Raw genomic sequence first — 18,903 nt, 5'->3', positions numbered from 1 at the left:
TGTGGGCAGATGCCAGGCAGTGGAAGTGCATTGTGCATGAGTTGGGTGAGCTCCCCGCTGCCGTGCCCTGCGGTGAGCGAGGATCTGCTTGTGGTATCCTGGGGCTCGGGTCCTCCCTGTCCCTGCCTGCTGCTATGGACGTCAGGCAGATGGCTGCCTCGTGTGTTCAGGAATTCATAGCTTTTGCTGCAGTTATGGGTAGCTTTAAGCACTGTCAGGCAATAGCCCAATTATTCTGCCACAAGGTTACGTATTATTTCAATAGCTCTCCGGGATTTTTTTTATGGCTCATAGCCTGAGCTTCACTTTATTGCTGTAAGACCGCTCCAGTGAGCAGGAAGGGTTTGCCCTTACATTCACAATGCATTTGCCCTCAGGACTGCAGATTTAATGGATCCAAAGGAGCCGCCTCTCCTCCTCCAGGTTCCATCTGCACAGAGGGGTTTGAGGTGAAGCTTTGAAGCAGAGCCTGTGGGTGGCAGCTGTGCCTCAGAGCTGTGTGCAGGGTCTGCCACTGTCACAGTTGGATGGGACGTGACTGTGGGTGAGAGGAGTGCTGGCATGGGGTGCTGGCACTGGTGCCATGGGACAGTGGCACTGGGCGGCACTGGGAGGCGATGAGCTCTGGAACTGTGAGATGCAGTGTGATGGCAGTGCCATGAGGTGTGGCTGTGGGTGGCAGGGAGCTGCCGGGCAGCAGGCTGCAAGCATCTGGGCTGCCGGCATGGATGGATGCCACATCCACTCCCAGGCTGCTCCTGTGTTGGGTTTTTTTCCATTTAAACACTGCATGACAACATTAATCTAATGCCTAAATGGGTGAAAGAAAGGATGTGATGTAAATACACTGCTAAATTAATTGCCAGTGAAGTGCGCAGTTTAAGGCATTTAAAAAGAATTGTTCTAGCATGGCCACTTCTGCAGAGTCCAGTTGGAATTTCGAATAGAATATCTTTTATTTCAGACTATTGCTACAGCATAGATCTGTGAGGCATTCACCAAGAGTGGGACAGGGCAGTGCTCAGTGCTCAGAGGATGCATGGCCCTGTGCAGTGCTCACTGTGGGGCCCTGCAGAGCTCTGCGGGCTTTTGGAGAGCTGAGCCTCCACCTCTGTGCATGCAGTGCTTCCCACGCTGCAGGGAACAAAGCTGGGTGCCAGCACTGCACTCTCTGCTGAGCGCTGAGCACGGGGAACTTCGGTGCATGTGGGACAGCAGCGGCACTCACTGCAAACCCTGCACTTGGTTGCAGCCCATGCACTTCTGCTGATCTACATTTCAATGCGTCATCGGCAACTTTCTGAAGGATGCAGCCAAGAAAACTGCAGGGAATTTCAGCTCAGACAGCTGCCTCCATGCCTGTGGTTGCGTGTGTGGTGCGGATGGTTTGGGAAGTGTGAAGAGAGCAGGGGACAGGGCACAGCTGCACCCCAACACCTGCAGCCCTGCACTGCCAACTACTGCGAGAGCCGTGAGCAATGGGGCTGTGCTGCTCAGGAGTGCTTTGAGGAGCAGCTCCGTGCTCCAGCACTGCACTGGGCCCCAGAGCCACAGCTTCACCCTGAACGCTGCGAGCAGCCGGCCAGCATGATCTGGGCCAGCACTTGCACTGCAAACTTTGCATGCAAACCCATCAGTGTACTGTCATGCTCCAGCAGTGCAAAGTGTGCAGTCTGTCACCAGCTCAGAACAGCAAGAGCAGCACAGCAAAGTCTGCTGGGTGCTGGGCCTCTGGGGGTGGTGGCTGAGCAGTGCCAGCAGCAGGGAGTTCTGCACCCACCTTTCTCCCTCCCGCCTGCTTGCACTCAGAAGGAAAGTTGTGGGTCACTGCCCTGCTGCCAGGCTCCTGCAGGAGCTCAGCCCAGGAGCTTTGCTGGGCCTCACTGCTATGTGAAGCAGCCTGTTTGCAGGGAGCAAATTGCATATTTTATTCATTTTCTGTTCAAAAAGAAGCTGTTCCAAAGCAATAATGGGGATGTTTCCAAGCAACGTTGTTTTCCCCCTGCAAGCCTCAGGAATGGTGACATTTTTGTGCATTTTGGTAACAATAAACCAAACTGCTTGCAGATGATCCACAAGAAAGCCTACTCCTTCTTTCCCAGTTTTGCTTATAGGGTGGGATGTGGGCTGCTAGGGTACCAAAGGAGCCCAGGGCAGCCCTGGGGATGTGGAGTCCTTGTCCTTGTGGCCAGCTGCCACAGGGAATGAGAATTCATGTGGGATGCATCCCCTTGGTCTGGTGTTATTGGTAAAGGCCAGCTGCTGTGGGCAGTGGCATCAACACAGAGTAAGGAAACTGGGGGTGGAAAGGGAGGAATGGCGTTATTGGAGCTCTTCTGAGCCTGATTATTCTTCTGTGGGTGTGGAGTCTGAAATGCTTTAGTCAGTGTGTGTGGTACTGCATAGATTTTATTTAAAACTTCTTTCTTAAAAAACAACATGTTTGTCTCATTTCTGATAGGTAGTGAAATGGATGGGTGAATAGAGAGATGGATGGGGAGATGGATGGATAGATGGGATGTGGCTCGGAGGATGTGGCTTGGTGGCAATGGGCTGACAATTGGACTTGGTGGTCTTAGTAGTCTTGTCCAACCTTAATGATCCTGTGATTCTATGGGTGGACCAGTGGATGAACAGATGGATGGATAGCTGGATATATGGAGGGGTGGATAGGTAGATAGATGGGTGGGCAGACAGACAAGTTGGATACCTTCATCTTGCTGCTTCCATGGCACTGTTGGAGGTCACAAAGCCTTAAACAAGGTTCTCGCAGCCAAGCAGAGACAAGCAAAGCTGCAGGCTCTGAGCAGCTCAGCCCTTGCTTAGTGACACAAAGTCTGACTCTTTCTGTCTCTCCTGCACGGGTTGGTTTGGGACACCTGCAATAGGGGCAGCTTCTGAAGATGCACCATGCAGCAGCTGGGATGGCAGGGGGTGTTTGTGGGGCTGCACTGAGATGTTTCTGAATAACCAGGTGTGTTTGTTCCTGATTGCTTTGTCCTATCATTGTAGCAGGCAGCAGCTGTCAGCTAATTAGCTGATTAAGCAGCAGAGGAGGCACAGGCCATAAATCACTACCAGGAGGGCTGTAGGTTTTGGCTGTGTGACCATGCTCCCCACATGGAATCACACTGTGTGCATCAGGTGCTGCCTGAGAGGTGTGTGGGGGCTGGGGCAGGACCAGGGGCGTGAAGAACAGCAGGTCAGGTCTGCAGCAGGGTGCTGGGGTGAGTGCTTCCTCCTATGGGGGGACAGAGAGACTAGGAGGGCCTGGGACTTGGGGAGCTTAGGGCTTGGGATTGCAGTGATGCAGGTTGTGGTGATGCTTGGCGCAGGGATGCTCCCTGCAGTACTGCTGCCTCCAGCACTGCAGCTATCATTGGGCTCTCCTACGCATTCCCCTGCACTAGAGTTAATTAAAAGCGGTTAATTACAATTGCTTTCTGCCCTGTGCCACAGGAGACAAGCACCACTCTTGCCATATGGCATGGGCTGCTTCTTGGGTATGCTTTCTCCCCTTTCCCTTTAAATAAGGATGCTGTCAGCTCTGAGTGTCCCTGGGATGTAGCTGAGCACTCTAGGTCCCACTGTGGCCCTCACCCCAACCATAAAGCAGAAATAAATTGCGTATTCCTTTTGGTCCTGCTCAGCCCTGAGTGCACTGTCAGCATTTACTCTTTAGAGGAAATAATGAAACTCAAAGTGACCGTGAGACACTCAGGGGAGGCATCGGCTGACCTTGGGCACAAAGAGGGGCTGTGCCTGGGGTCTGTGCTGAGTGGGTTTGTTGCTGTGCCATGCTAAGCACTCCTCACACCTGGCTGGTTTCACCTGAAGGGTTTTTGTGAGCTTGGGTGAGGGGAGCTTCAATGAGCAGGGTTTATAATTGGCTGCCCTGTGCACCCCTGAGTTAATTGGGACAGGGCATCACAGGGAAGGACATTTTTTGAGCGAGAAATGATATGGTGTTACTTAACAAGCTGTCTATAGCAGAGATGGGGAAGGAGCTTGCATGCATCTACTGCAGAGAGGGGACCTTCTTGAAGGAGTAATGGAGTGGAAATGAGAAGATAAAGCACTCAGGCTAAGTGCTGTGGAAGGATGCTGAGAGCCGCCGGGGCAAACCCAGCCCCTGGGAGCAGGGAGAGCACTGAGCTGCAGCACCCATCACTGCCCACAGCAGCCTTCTGCTCCTTTTTCCCTTTTCTTTTTTCCCTGCCGTGAGGTTTGCTCTGGGTTTCCTAAGGCACTGCATGCCATTTGCTCCCCCTGGCACTGCTGCTGCTGCTGTGTGTGCACCTGTGCTGCAGGATGGATGGCAACAGCCCTGGGTCGATGCAGTGGCTGTGGGTGCTGACAGAGGCACCTTCATTAGGAGAAAGTTGTAAAGGAAGAGTGAAAAGCAAACCCAGAACTGGAGGAAAGCTTTACAACCCTCATGGATGCCCTCCTCCTATGCACAGGGTCCCTGTGGGCTGCAGGCAGCCTGAGGTTCCACTGGACGTTGTTCTCATCAGATCTCTTCCAGAGAAGAAGTTAAATGGCCTCAGGGAGCTGCTAAGCACTGTGATTAGTCTCACTTCTGGTTGCCAAATATTCATCTTGGTTTTAAGCCTTTTTGTCTTTTTAACTAAAATTAACTTTTATTTCAGACATAATCTGATCTTCCTACGGTGCCACATCACAAAGAAGCATCCCCTGGGGATGGGTTTCAGCCTTTGTTCTGAGATTCCTGAAAATAAGCCTTTTTTTTTCCCCCCTCTCCTTGAATTCTTACAGTCAGTCTTTATCTCAGATGCCTCTGGTTATCCTCTGTTCTGCATTTCCTGTGCAATGCATTGTTCCCCCTCTTTTCCACTTCCATCACTGAACCCATCATCCCTGTGCTTGGAAGCCACCGTTGTTGCCCTTCTTGTGGACATACCACTGTGGCTGCAGCCACACCATAAAATCCTCCTGCACGTTCTTCAGCTCTGTTGCACCTTTCCACCCAATATTTGTATGGCTCTGCCCATAGATTTGCTCCCAGCAAAATGCCCAACAAGCAAAACACTTTTTCCCCCAGTTCTGTGGAAATAAAAGGCTCTGCTTATTCAGCATCGCAGCCAGGTCCGGAACCAAATTCTCTTTGATGAGCACAATTTCGTGTGTTTAAAGAGCTGCAGAAACTTTCCAAGGTGCCAGGTGCTCACTGATGCAGAATCCTGCTGACCACATGGTGACAAAATACCCCTGCTTTTTTTCCTGCAAGCTCCATAAATTTGACCATATCTTGCAAGATTGCATCTTTCCAACTCTGCCCAGATAAAAATCTTGCGAAGTTTAGGAGGGAAAAAGGTGAACAAACACTTCAGCCTGGAGTGTCCTCTCTCATGGACTGTGGTGCAGTGATGGATGTCCCTCTGCTCCTGGGGCTGTGGCACTCGGGGTCCAAGCTGACTGCTGTGTCCCACCCTCTCCTCATGCTGGTCCCCAACATCTTCAGCTCTGGCATGGGACTGGCTCAGGGCAGGGGCTGTTCAGGCATGTGGGCTTCTTGGAGAGGTTTCTGTTTGCTTTTTCTGAAACTGAAGCTGCTTGGCTTTAGGCTTTGTTTTTTGTAACAGGGGATGTGGTGTGGAATGCATCTCAGCTCCTGATGATGGTGCTCTGATCCCACGCAGTGCAGAGACAGGATGGCAGAGGTGGGAACAGCAAGGAGAGGTGAGCATATGAGCGAAGGATGGACCTGAGCTGCTGGGGCTCGGCACACGGATCCTGCAGGTGCTCTGTTTCATGGCATCTCCCCCTGCAGCACGGGCTCCCAAAGTGCAATGCCCTACAGGAGAGATTCAGCAGCATCAGTGCAAGCCTAGCAGCTGTTGCAGTGCCACAAGGCCACGAGTTCACACTGCGGGGCAGCAGTTATGGGATTGCCACGCCTGTGCCACGCTGTGCACTCAGTCCCTGTCCTACGTGCAGGGAAGAGCTTTTCTCATCCATGTCCCAGGGCACAGCACTGTGATATGAGCAGTTTGGGCAGTTCCTGCTGGCTGGGGATGCTCTGCTGCTCCATACAGAGCAGTGCTCGGTGCTGGGGGTTCTGCTGGGAGCCACGGGGCTGGGCACTGCCTGGCACTGCTGCAGCTTCCACCCTCCAGTTACTTGGAAACAAACCATTGATTTCACTTGGTGATTTTGCAGTTTCCAGGTATATGTGCATGTATGTGTGTGCATAAATGAACACGTGCAGATAATGTATCTGCATCCAATGTATCCGCACATATGCGCACACTTGGAAGATGCAAGTTGGTATGTACATGTATTTTTTTCTGCTTTATTTTGTGCATGTACACACATGGCTTCTTCTAAGGGGCTGAGAGCAGCCAGCTCTGGAAGGCTTTTGTTTGCTCAAAGCATCTATCTGGCCCAGGAATGGTCCCCAAATCAATGGCCACATGCTTCTGAGCAGTGTGAGGGCTGTGCTGGAGGTGAGGTGCCCCAGGCAGGTGTTGATTCTGCTCACTCTGTGTGCAACCTTCCTGCTAATTGGAGCACAAGAATGGAGGGGTTGTGCTCACGAAGGGGGTTGTGAGGCACTGGGGCGTCTGTGGGCTGCTGGCCCCATTGAGCTCTGCGTGCCTCACTCTTTTGGTGCCAAACCTTATGGAGAATGAACAGAGCGACCTTCTCTGCTTCTACATAAAGCGAATTCAATTAGAGCTAGATTCCTCCTTTGTGCACCGTGTGCTGGATGCCCTCTCGCAAGCTGAGCAGCCACTGGGTTCCATTTGCACTAAAAGGATTTGGCAATTTCAGCATCGGCTCTTTCCAATAGGCATAAATTTTTCCAGCACCCCGGCCACGTGCACACAAAGCACATGGCAAGGACAGCGTTTGGGAAGCCAAACACGGTGTTACTGCCCAGATCCATTAGCAGAGAGGGCTCTGTGAGGAGCCGCCTGCAGCTCAACCAGCAGAAAGCAGTTTCCAATGGCAGATGCATACTGGAAACACCACCTCTGCTGGGGTGATGTGACCCACAGCCCTGCTGCCGTAAGCTGCCAGAGGCAGTGCTGCCCTGCTGGGGGCACGGGCAGCTGTCGTGTGTAGGTTGGCACTGCTGGTGCTGTCTGCATCCATTTGTTATATGGGGATCCAGCGGTGTTCTCATGCAAAAGGGCAAAAGGAATGGGGTCGGTGCCAGCTTCAAGCCTGCTGTGAGCCTGGGGCAGGTGGTGCTGCTCCAGCGTCTAAATGCCAGCCCCCAATTTGGAGCTGTGCCCTGCAGCAGGTTTGGCCAGTGTCAGCTGGGGGCCATGGGGAGGTGAAAGCGCCCAAATGGTGCGGGATCACCACTGTGTCAGCTTTTGGGAGAGTGGAAGGGTTGTCCTGTCCTTTCTTTGGGCTCTAAATAATTCATGGAGAGCAGAAACAAAGTGCAGTAATTGTTTGCAGAGCTCTGCAGTGGAACTACAGAGGTGGCCCCGTGTTACACCTTGGGCTGGCAAAGAAGTTGCACAGACCTGGCTGTGATGTGAAGGCTAAAGCAGGAGGCTGTAATTAGAGGGTTTCTGTGTTACAGCTTTATGTCAGGTAGGGGTGGAACCTGCGGCTGTGCTGGGTGAGACATCTGACACAGGGAGCAGCGCTGGGGGTGTGAGTGCTGCTATCAGCCTTCCTACACACGGCTTCAAACCAAAAGGGGCAGATTGAGACTGGATATAAAGAAAAAGCTCTGCAATAAGGGTGCTGAGGCAGTGGCTCAGGTTGCCCAGAGAGGTGGGCATCCAGACCAGCAGCCACAGTCAGGGGATGGGCTGAGAGCACCTGATGGAGCTGTGGGTGCCCCTGTACTGCAGGGATGGGACTGAGGTCGTTTAGAGGTCCCTTCCAACTCCAACCATTCTACGAAAAGCAGCATTCTCCAGTTGCTTTACCCAACCAGTGTCCTTCATGGGTCTAATGCTGTTTTATTTCTTTTTTCCTAGGAACCTTGGCAAGTCTGGACTGCGTGTTTCGTGCCTCGGCCTGGGTGAGTGCATGGCCTGAGCCCCATGGCTTCTGGGCAAACCTTTCCACCTCAAGTGCTACAGGGAAGAACAGGGCTTTATTCCAGAAGTGCTGGGTCGGGTTGGATACTAGGAAATATTTTTCCTCCGAAGAGCAGCCAGGCGTTGGCACAGCTGCCCAGGGAGCAGCGGGGTCACCGTTCTTGGAGGTGCTCAGAAACGTGGAGACATGGCACTGAGGGCAGTGGTATGGTGTGGTAGGGGATGTGGGGTCCCTGGCCCCATTAGCTCCCTTGCCAGCAGTTGTATCACCCAACGTGAGCAATGCTTTAAAATGCATTTTTTTTTTTTCTCAAAATGTTTTGAGAGTTGAGTTTAAAATAGAGGGGGATATGCAAGTCACCCTCTATTGCAAGTCACAAAAATAAGTTCTATTCCGGCATGAAGAGCTCTTCTGACCAAAATAGATGCTGGGCTTTTAAAGGACTTACGAGCTGGTGTAGAGTTTTCTTTCACACTTGCAGTTTCACCAAGAGCAAATGTTGTTGTGTGAGAGGAAGTGGTGGCAGAAAAATGCCTTGCAGAGCTTTTCTTTAATTGCAGACACATGGGGCCATGTCCCTATAGATCACCCTTGGGAACACAGCTGCAGGGTTGGGTGCTGGCATCTGGGCAGGTGTGGGGTTGGGCCATGGGGTGGCGACACCGTGGTGTTCTTATGCTGTTCCTGAGTATCTAGAGCCCAGGTGTGCTGGGGAGCAGGGAGCCCTGGGTTCAGCAGTTATTGCTGCAATGCACAGCTCCTCCAAAGCACAGCTCAGTCCTCTCACACTTCATGTCTGTCAGTGTCTGCCCCACTGCCCGCTTGGGTAGCTGCTCTATGAGCTCCCTGCACAGCTCCCTTTGAGATGCATTTGTGTCCCTAAGCCCCTGCAGCATGCAAATCCAATTGAAGTTGTACCCAACTTCCTGCCAGCTCAGCAATCTGCCTCACAGATCTGAAATCTCACTGCGTGGGCACATCTGCGCATTGTGTCGGTGAGCCCAAGGTGAGAATTTCAAATGGGAATATCAGAGAGTCCCGCCCTGGGCAAGTGCATGGGCTGTGGAAGGTTCGTGTTTGGGATGCAGGAAGAAATAAGGTCATGTTTCCTGGTGGTTAAATCAAAGCAAAGTCAGCCTGTGAAGATGGGCTGCTGGTGTTCAGCAAACGCGGGGACGGCCTCCAGCAAGGCAAGGAGCTGCGATGGAAGGAGCAGCAGGATGAAAGCAGCCACCCCAAATCCAAAAATCCAAATCCAGAAAATCCAATTTCTCTTGAAGAAGCCCAGGAGAAAACTCGCAATACAAGAGGTTCCCACAGCTGCAGAGCAGTACCCACTGCCATGTGGCAGAGCCACCCCCATGGTGCAGACCCAGTAGCTTGTGGTGCAAAAAGGAGCCAGGCCTTTCCCTCACACCTTGATGGCTTTGCTTTGGGGCAAAGCTTTTGCAGAACCCACAGCTGATGGCACCCGGACATCAGCAGAGCAGGGACTGATGTGGCAGCCGGGAGCTTCGTGCAGCACTGCCTCACTGCAGCGGGGTGGGGATCCGTCCTCGGGGGAGGCTGAGCCCTGTCTTCCAGCCAGGATCTCTGCTCTTCTGAAAGGTGACACATCTGCCAGCAGTGGAATTATCAAGCGGTGAATTTTGCATTCAGCAAATAACCCAGAAATAGTCACAATGTGCCAGGCTGGGAGTTGTGATGGGAACGGAGCTGAATCCTGCTTCGGTGTAGAAATTCCTCCCTTGGAGCTCAGGTATCTGGCTGGGAAGCAGCTTTCCAATGTGGGGCAAGCACGGCTGAGGAGCTGCTGTGCCTTGGAGCTGTGCTCCACTACACACCTCACACGGGAGAAATGTCCTTGGCATTCTTCTGTGTTCCTACTGTGTCCCCAGCTTCAAGCTTGCTCTTCACTCCTCCTCCTGATAGCCTCAGCGCTCTCCTAATTCCAAGACATCTCCGCTCATGGCAGTGCTCCCTTTTACACAATAGAGAAAGGATCACAAAAGGTCAAGGGCCCCGAAACGCTCTGTGGCTGTGCTGGTGTCCCCGTGGGGCTGAGGACACTGGGGCTGTGCTCACACTGCTAATGGGGACAGGCAAAGGGCACGCAGCTGCTTGGTGCGGGGACAAGGAAGGGTTATGCTTTATTATTTTTTTTCCGCTGTGTCTCTTCCTTCAGAGCTGCTCCTGTTGGGCTGTGAATCATCCTCAGCCGCTGCTGGAAATGCCAAAGGAGCCTTGTGCTTTCTGGAAGGGAATTTTGGGAACCGCAGCCTTTCTGGGCACGGCACCACGGCCCTGTGCAGCTCCCATGTGTCCCAGCTGTGCCCTTGTCAATGCTTTTGGCCACTCGTGTGGCTGTCCTTCTGCTCTTGGCATATCTGGCTATCCTGCTCTTGACCTGGCACCTTCTCCTGCACATACTATGTCCCTCAGGCTGCTTCCAGCCCTGCATCGAGCAGAGCATTGCAGTTTCCTGATGCTCTGGGGGTTGTCTTGCTGAGCATGAACTCAGCATCCTGCTGGCTTGGCCTGCAGCCACCAAAGCAACGATTCCTCCTGGGCTCCTGACCAGTGGCATTCCCAACACTTGGATGATGATCGTGAGCCTGAGCTCCTTAGCACACACCCCACGGGCAGCATGGGGAAGGCGGGTACATGGAGTGAAGGTGTACCCAGTTCTGCATATATTTACTATTTATATTTAAAGAGAGAAAGAGCTCGTTGTTCTCATGTGGCTTAGGCACCCGAAGGCTCATTTCTAATCAGTCAATGCGTGACGCTGAGCTGGTGGGTGGAACCAGCCCACGGCAGGCGTTGGAGCTGGGTGATCTCCCAGGACCCTTCCAACCCAGCCGTGCTGCCATCCCTTCTGTCTGTCCCTGGTGTCTGTGTGTCTCAGCCCCGTGCTGACCTGGGGGCTCCTCCTGCCCGTCGCTCACCACCTCCACGTGTGTTTAAGAATCACTTTGTGATAAACAGTCTCAATGCTTTTTTTTTTCTTTTTTCTTCCTCCAGTAAAGATGCATTTTAATGTATTCTTACAAAAATAACTCTTCTGAAGCTTTAACATGGAAATCAGTCTTAGCCGGATTTTTCACTTGCACAAAGAAGCTTAATGATAAAATGAAGCCTATTTTCATTCTTATCGTTATTATGTGGCACCAAAGCATTTCGTGATAAGAAAAATACTTTTTCTAAAGGCTTTGAAATGCAATGAATGTGGCAGGAAGGAGGAGGGCCCTCCCCTGCACTGCTGGGGCCGTGGTGGTGGCGGTGGGTCCTGGCAGGGAACAGCTCACTTCCATGGTGGGGCAATGCAATGTGAGCCAGGAATACCTGTGCTCTTTAAAGAAGTCTCTTTTCTGTTCCAGCAGCAGCAATGTGCTCAGCTTTTACAGACTGGAAAGGTAGGGCCTTTCCTGTACTGCGGTTCTGCAGGAAATCCAGAGTTTCCTTGTGAACACATCTTCAGAATTAACTTTGCATATATGCAAAGGAAGCTGGTATGTAGAAAGGTTGTTAGCGAGGGAAAAAGCAAACCTCTGTGGGCAGAGCGGGGCCTTTGCTGCAGTTCTTGGCCAGGGGTGAGTGTGAATGCTGGGCTCCAGCTCAGGGGGAGTTACTCTGCACGTGTTTCAGTGCTTCAGCACCTCTGAGCTCTTCCTGCCTGGGGCTTGTGTTACAGTGAGCACTGAAGCAGGGATTTGTGAAGTCTCGCTGCCCCACTGATGTGTTTCAGCATCTCCAGGACATTTCTCTGTTCCCAATTGTTGCCGGTGGGTCTGAACACACAGACATTGGCTCAGGAGCCTTTCCCATGATAACCGGTTGTTTTGGTCTTTGTAGGGACGTGGGTCACTTTTGGAGGTCAAATCTCAGATGAGGTAAGTGATCTTTGCATTCAGTATCACGCACGAAGCAAAACTAAGGGCAGTGCTTACAGATGAAAGCATGGCCAGCACACGGGAGTGGGGTGTGGTGACAGCAAATGGCAGAGCGTTGGCATGCAAAGCAAACGCTTCTGCTGCAAAATATCTTAACGAATCTGACATTTTCCAAGATCAGCTTTAATGAAAGCATCTCCCCCTTGAAACAACCTTCCCTCTGCTGCGTGGAGCGGTATTTCCGTGCTGTACCATTGGCAGCAGTTCTGCTCCTGGAGGAGAATTTGGAAAACTATTTTTGCAGACTGCGTGTAATGAGCGGCAGTCATCACTAGCAGCAGCGTGGTGTCTCACGGTGGTGGTTTTATTTCCATTTATTTTGTTATTTTTCCCTAATAAGATGAAGCAAAAGGAAAGGTGCTTGTGTTCCCCTCCCGCTGGCTGGGGCTCACTGCTGGCTGGGTGCACCGGGGCTGCTCGTAACAAGGAAGAAGGCTCCAGCAGCCCTCCGTGTGGTGCCACAGCAGAAATCCCAAAATAACTTCTGCAGCAGGCAAGAGGCCCAGCATTCTGCTTTCAAACGTTTTTCTTTCTTTGTAAGTGATTCGACCTTTGCTGGTATTTCTGATCGCTGCACATCACGGAGCTGCATTTATTCCTGATTCTGGGTATTGTGGTCTCAAGCAAAAAGAGTTGTTTCAATGACAAATTTAGCTTCCCGGCTCCCCTTGTTTAGAATAAGTCACTGCAAAAAGGCAATGCTCAGAACAAGAAGACAAATGTATTCCTGCACTCAACCTCATAGATCTGCAGAGCGATTTCTGTAACCTTGTTAAATTCTTGGCTGCTTTCCCATTGGAAAGCGCAGGGCTTTTCCCTCAGTTCCTCCCAGGATCAGCCCCGGGGGGCTGTGCAGCTCCAAGTCCCCACTCAGGTCCATGTGATGGCAGGGTGACCCACCATCCAGCAGCGCTGCCTCACTCAGCCCCATGTCCATCCTGCAGGTGGCCGAGCAGCTGATGACCATCGCCTACGAGAGTGGTGTCAACCTCTTCGACACGGCTGAGGTGTATGCGGCGGGCAAGTGAGTCCTGGTTGGGTGCTGGTTGGGCACGAGGGGTCCCAGCTGCACTGAGTTCCTTCCCTGTGGCTCCGGGCATGATTTTGCTTAGGAAATCTCCTATGAAACTTGGTCATTTCTGGAGCACACTTTAAAAAAAGGCCAACGCTGCACCCAGCTGAAATGCATCACTGGTGCCGCCTCGAGCACTTACTGGGAAACATCCTGAATAAATGACAAGTCAATGCCTGTCTCAGTAGTGATGAATAGTCCATGATGGTGACAGCTCTGAAAACTCTGCAAGCAAGGAGCAGCTCCAGCACAGCTCACGCTTTCAGTATCATTGCTGAGCTAAGAAAAGGGAAAAAGTCCATCCCCAGATTTTGGGGCGTAGTGTCCAGTGCAGGACCCCAGGGCTGGGGCTGGCTGCAATGTGGAGATCTGCTTGCCCTGAGCATCCTCTGGTGCCTCTCACACGGATTTTCTCTCTTCTGCAGGGCTGAGGTCATCTTGGGGAACATCCTCAAGAAGAAGGGCTGGAGGTACCGTACTGGGGCAGCAGGGACAATGGGAGTGGGGAGACCTCCAAGACCTTACAGATGCTGAGCACTGGCCAGCCAGAGTTGGTGTGGGGCTCAGGAGGTGCTGTGGGAAGCACTGGGCTCTGGGCATCTCCATCAGCAGCCAGCTCTCCTAACTGCTCCTCATCACTGCTGCTGGCAGGTGGAGGCTTGGTTAGGAGCAGGCTCTGGGCACCTGCTGGAGCTGTGGGCGTCCCTGCGCTGCAGGGAGTGGGGCTGATGGCCATTAGGGGTCCCTTCCAACCCAAACCATTCCGTCAGTCCCTGATCTCTGCACATTCATCCCCATTTCCGCACGCAGAGCAGAGGCAGATTATCTGTGCGGCAGGTCTGCGCACGCACGTAAGGCTGTGTATTAAGAATGCAAAGCTGTGATGGGCCTTCATCTCGGCCGCCTGGTAGGAGATGATACCTCATGTAAATGAAGCACATTAGCATATGTGGTGTCATTTTAAGAGCATTTACATAATCTTTAAGGCTCTCCCCTGTGTTTCATCGCCTGCAACCAAAGAGCAGTCCCAGTGGTGTTCTCACTGAAACCAGTGCCCCTGTTCTGGGGGATGGATGCTCACTGGGAAATGTTCCACATCCTGTGGCAGAAAGAAGTCAAGCCAAGCAAAACCCTGGCAAATTGTTACACTCGTACAATTTTGCAGCAAAATAGTTTGATGATGATAAATATTTGATCTGCTATCACACTGGAGTCTCTAGATTAATTCAGCAAATGTATTTTTCCTGGAGTTTTAATGCCTGAGGGAGCATTCCTTTACTGCGAGCCGTGCTGCTGCCCATGGATGCTGTGAGTGTGGTGGTGCCTTTGGGGAGGAGGGCACTGCCTCGGAGCCAGGTGGCTCCTGCCTGGGCTCTTCTGGGATCATTTTATTTAACAACAACAATTTTTCTGTTCTGCTCCTAGGCGCTCCAGTCTGGTCATCACAACAAAGCTGTACTGGGGCGGAAAGTAAGTTCAGCGATGCCTTGTTGCCTTGGGGCTGAGGGCTGCCACCCCTTGCTCTGCGCCTGGCTGGGACGTGGGACCTCATCCCTGCCTGCTGCTGGCTGGCACCTCAGCCCCCTAACTGTATGCTTTGTGTTTGCAGGGCTGAAACAGAGAGAGGGCTCTCGAGGAAGCACATCATTGAAGGTGGGTGCTGTGCCTCAGGCACTTTCCTGTGCCAGAACTCTGAGTTTGCTGCCAGGCTCCCTGTAGGGCTGCTGGTGGTTGCTGGTACAGTGGGCACAGTCCCACACTTCTGCATCCATCCTGCAGTGCATTGTGTGCCTATGGAACTGGGGCTCAGGGCTGCTACAGGCTGGATCTGTGCCTGCACAGCAGTGTTTTGCAGGTGGGGCACAAATAGTGCAGTGCCCACGAAAAGACAAGTTTCTATCATATTAAGGATCAGCAGCATGAACTGTGAGCTTATTATGGTGAGAACACGTCGGCCTGGAAGGCTGTGCCGTCCCCACGCACAGGGGATGCGTGTGGGGAATCAGCCAACCCCACAGAGCAGTGCCCAGCATTGGGCCCTGCTGCTGCTAGCCCTGTGCTGCCAAAGGGTAAATACCCCTCAGTGATGCTGAGCTGTGAGGTCTGTACCCACACCTCTCATGGCCTTTTGGCACTGCCCCACCGCAGCCCAGTTCTCACGGTGTGCCAGGGATCAGCATCACCACCAGCACTCTTGGTGAGCGGAGCTGAATGGGGGGCGTCCGTAGAGTGGGGCCGTTGCCCTAGAAAGCATTCCTCATGTTGCATGTGCAGAACTCAGTGACGTTAGCATACGACTTTGCCACTAAGGCTGCGCTGGATAACGTTGTGAGCAGCATTCTGTGGGTAAGTGATGTGTCCGACTGTGGGCAGCCTGGTGGTGCAGGAGGGATCGTGGCCACCCCAAAACCCCTCTGCCACTTGGTGAGAAACTGCTTTGCAAAAGGACGGAGGAGCACTGGCAGCAGATGAAAGAATTTCACAGAAGTACCAAATAGTGTTAAGGTCGATGTTAGCTATTCTCTTCAACACACTTGGTGAAAATAGCCATTTCTTGCATCTCTAACTTCAGCAAATGTTTTTCAGCCGGCTCTATTTTGGCTTCTTCTTCATGAACATTCATAAAAAACATTTTGTTCCTGGGAAGATTCGTAGAAAATAACTGCTAGGACATCTCCCCATCACACACACACATGTATGTGGGCTTTTGGCACCCACTGCCACCAGCTCCTCGCAGAGCCCACAAGGGAGGGCTGCATGGGCCCACTGCAGGTTTGGGGACTTGAGGAGTCTTTTCCAGCTGTGATTCTCTCTTGCATTGCACCTCTTGTGTTGCTGCTGACCCCGCATTGCTCTCTGCTTTGCTCTTCAGGGCTGAGGGCCTCCCTGCAGCGCCTGCAGCTGGAATACGTGGATGTGGTCTTTGCCAACCGCCCGGACAACAACACCCCCATGGAAGGTCAGTGCAGCTGTAATTGAAGGTTTTCCTGCGACTGATCCTGGCTTACAGGCTTATGCTTCCAATGGTAGGAAATGAAGAACAAATCTTTATTAAATATTCAGGCGAGGCAGCTTAAATATGAAATGGTTCTTTCATGACATCCCGGAGTCCTATATATTTACACGTAAATGAATTTGTACGTCTTTAATGGAAATAGGCATTCCCTTTAAATCCCAATGGTGGTTTTAACATTCCTCCCTGTACTTTCCTCTCCGATCCACACAGATGAGGTTGAAATGAGTGTGTTTGCATTTAGGAAGCCACTGTGCCAGCTGACCTGGTCCCCTGCAGCCAGCTGGGGGGTCAGGGAACCCCTCAACATGCCTTTGCCATCACTTGGTATCCCACATCTGCTTGCTCCCTACTGGCTGCACTCACTGCACAGAGCAGCATCAGCAGATAGCTGGGTGCAGGCAGCAGTGCCTGCTCTGCTTGGCGATGGCCATTGGAGGGGCTGTGCTGTGCTGGGGAATGGGAGTGCTCCTTCCCACACACAGCACAGCTGAGCTCTGATGCTGATGGTGTTTAAGCAGCTCTGCACAAGCAGTGCTCCCAGGCTGGGGCTTGGCAGCAGAGTATAAACTGTGGGACTTGGTGAGGTTTTCAGCGGGGTGAGAAAAGGGACGCTTGCATTATGAATGGCGCGGTGTTTATTCTTTCCATGTACTTCATGCTTTTTTTATGGTTCACCTACTAAGCCACTTCTATCCCAGAGCATCTGCTGGGCCATCTGTCGGTTCAGCAATATCTGGCACGCGCACTAAGTGCTAAGCTACCTTCATGAGGCACAATCCCAGCTATGCTCTGTGTCCTTACGTGGCCATGCTTTCCCTATGAGCAAAGAGCTGCTCCCAGCTCTGCTGGAAGCCGTGTCCTGGGTGTGCAACACATGCTGCATCCCCTGTGTGCAGCTGCAGGGATGCGGGTGGCTGAAGGTAATGCAGCCACAAGTGTGGCTCAAAGCCACAGAATGCTTTGGGAAGGACAGGAGTTCCCTCTGTGTGCTGTGCAGCTGGGATCCTCACCACGGGATGCAGCTCTCATCCTGAGGGTGAGCTGTCTGTAGGTCACCTTGATGTGGTTGCTGGTTATGGACAGTGTCAAATCATGGTAAACTCACTCGAGTGGGCAGTGAGGCTGTGGGATATGAAATGCAACTGGATGAATTAGAGGAAGAGCTATAAATTATTGTCATGTTATTTCCATGCTTGTGCATGCAAGTAGGTGAGGTTGGAAGGGGAAACTGTCCTGGCCTGAGCTCAGGGCACAGGGCACTGCCACTGAGTGCCAGGCTGGGCCTTTCAGTTCTGTAACTCGGCTGGAATGCAGACAAGCTCAGCCCTCTGGTTCTGCTGTGCTTCTCTCTCTCCTGATGAGCTGTCAGTTCTGGGCATTAAAAGCTTCTCTCGGAAAATATCCCCTTTCTGATCAAAGGAGATATCTGCAATCTGCTCAGACGGCGCTCCTCTCCCCATGCCCTCACGCTACATTAGTCCTGCAGAGATGCAATCCCAGGCTGCGTCGCAGATGTTTCCCTCACTCTGGGCAATGCGTGCAGCTGAGCAGAAGGCAGCACAGTGGGCAGCCCCACACCGGGTGCTGTGCTCCACATCAGGGCATGGAGCTGGCTCGGGTCGGTACTGCCTGGCCGCAGGGTTTGGGAACATTCGTGTGCTTTCTTCTGAGAACTCCCCCTCGAAGCGATGACATTTCTGCCATCCAGTGAGCTGCCCAAATGGGTGCTGCCTCAGACCATCCAGAGGCGTGCCCATGGGGGAAGGATCTGGTAAACAAGAGCCGTTATAAATATCCTAGGTTGGCTGTCATTCTTTTGAAGGGAACAGAGGTGGGAGAAACGCAAACAACCATGGGCCAAAGTGTGTAAGAGGTGTGATGGAACACCCCTAAAAATTCCAAAATGATCGTATGGCAGAAATAGAAAACCAACAGCAGTGAGAAGCGGGTGCTGTGGGGGGAGGGAGGAATCCCCATAACAGGATTGCTCTGTGGAAACCCCACAGCTTCACCCCACACCTTCACCCCAGTGCGTGGGTGCTTGGGCTGTGACTGCGCTCGGTGGGCTGTGCCTGCCCCAACCAGGATGGCCCAGGAATGGAGAAAAAGGCAGATGTGGGGGACAGCACAAAATGGGAGAATCATATCTGGCATCTGAGAGCTGCTCTTCACCAGGGGAAAGATCAGTGCTGCCATCGGGAGTTCTGCCTTTTGGGTACAGAGAGCCATGGAAGAGGCACACTGTCACTTTTAGAGTCCTCCAAGGGTTATAAATGGAGACTTTGCTGTGTTTAGCTGCTTGTCGCTGCCTGCAGGAGAAATCTCACAATAACCTCCAGATTGGCACTGTAAGCGACTCTCTGCCAAGCTGTTTTTTTCCCCCATAAATAGGATGAGAACTCTCATGGTATAAAAGGCAGCTCCTCTCAATCTCAAGGCAGTGATGGCCAGCATCATTTCAGCATCCTCAGCCCCAGCAAGTGCTTTGCACACAGACAGACAGACAGACAGACAGACAGCCTCAGCAGTGCTGAGCGGGCTGGGAAGTGCAGCACTGCCCAGGCTGCCTCTCACAGCTCTCCCAGGAAAGGGCACTCTGCAATCTGGCAGTGCTGCTGAGCGCGGGCTGCCTCGTGCGTTACCCGTACCAGTGACTAAGGACTGTTTTCTTCTGCTTCCCAGATCCGCTCAGTGTATTTTTGTCAGTCTGAGTGATGCACTGTTCGTGGCTCACATCATCCATGAGGGTAAATATTTTTCAGGGCCATTTTTCAGTGCTGTTTTGTTGCTGGGAGGATTGGATTACTCAACAAGAACCCATCCAGCCG

General features: G+C 52.4%; 1 protein-coding gene across 3 annotated transcripts in view; it reads left to right on the top strand.

Moving 5' to 3' along the window:
* KCNAB1 (potassium voltage-gated channel subfamily A regulatory beta subunit 1) overlaps positions 1-18,903 on the top strand; it is a 34,625-nt gene that overhangs the window by 9,755 nt on the left and 5,967 nt on the right. For 2 of the 3 annotated variants that reach the window (XM_052686112.1, XM_052686113.1), the window contains exons 2-8: positions 7,971-8,014; positions 11,890-11,927; positions 12,932-13,011; positions 13,485-13,529; positions 14,485-14,529; positions 14,669-14,712; positions 15,932-16,018. In XM_052686112.1, the coding sequence (XP_052542072.1) occupies positions 7,971-8,014; positions 11,890-11,927; positions 12,932-13,011; positions 13,485-13,529; positions 14,485-14,529; positions 14,669-14,712; positions 15,932-16,018 (383 nt within the window). Of the gene's footprint in view, positions 1-3,105; positions 3,159-7,970; positions 8,015-11,889; positions 11,928-12,931; positions 13,012-13,484; positions 13,530-14,484; positions 14,530-14,668; positions 14,713-15,931; positions 16,019-18,903 lie in introns of those variants that run through there. The other variant, XM_052686115.1, reaches the window with a different exon arrangement.

Source organism: Tympanuchus pallidicinctus, unplaced genomic scaffold, assembly GCF_026119805.1.
Source record: "Tympanuchus pallidicinctus isolate F22 unplaced genomic scaffold, pur_lepc_1.0 scaffold22, whole genome shotgun sequence".
Taxonomy (NCBI): domain Eukaryota; kingdom Metazoa; phylum Chordata; class Aves; order Galliformes; family Phasianidae; genus Tympanuchus; species Tympanuchus pallidicinctus.
Note: the sequence above shows the minus strand (reverse complement) of the source record. Positions and strands in the feature narration are given on the sequence as shown.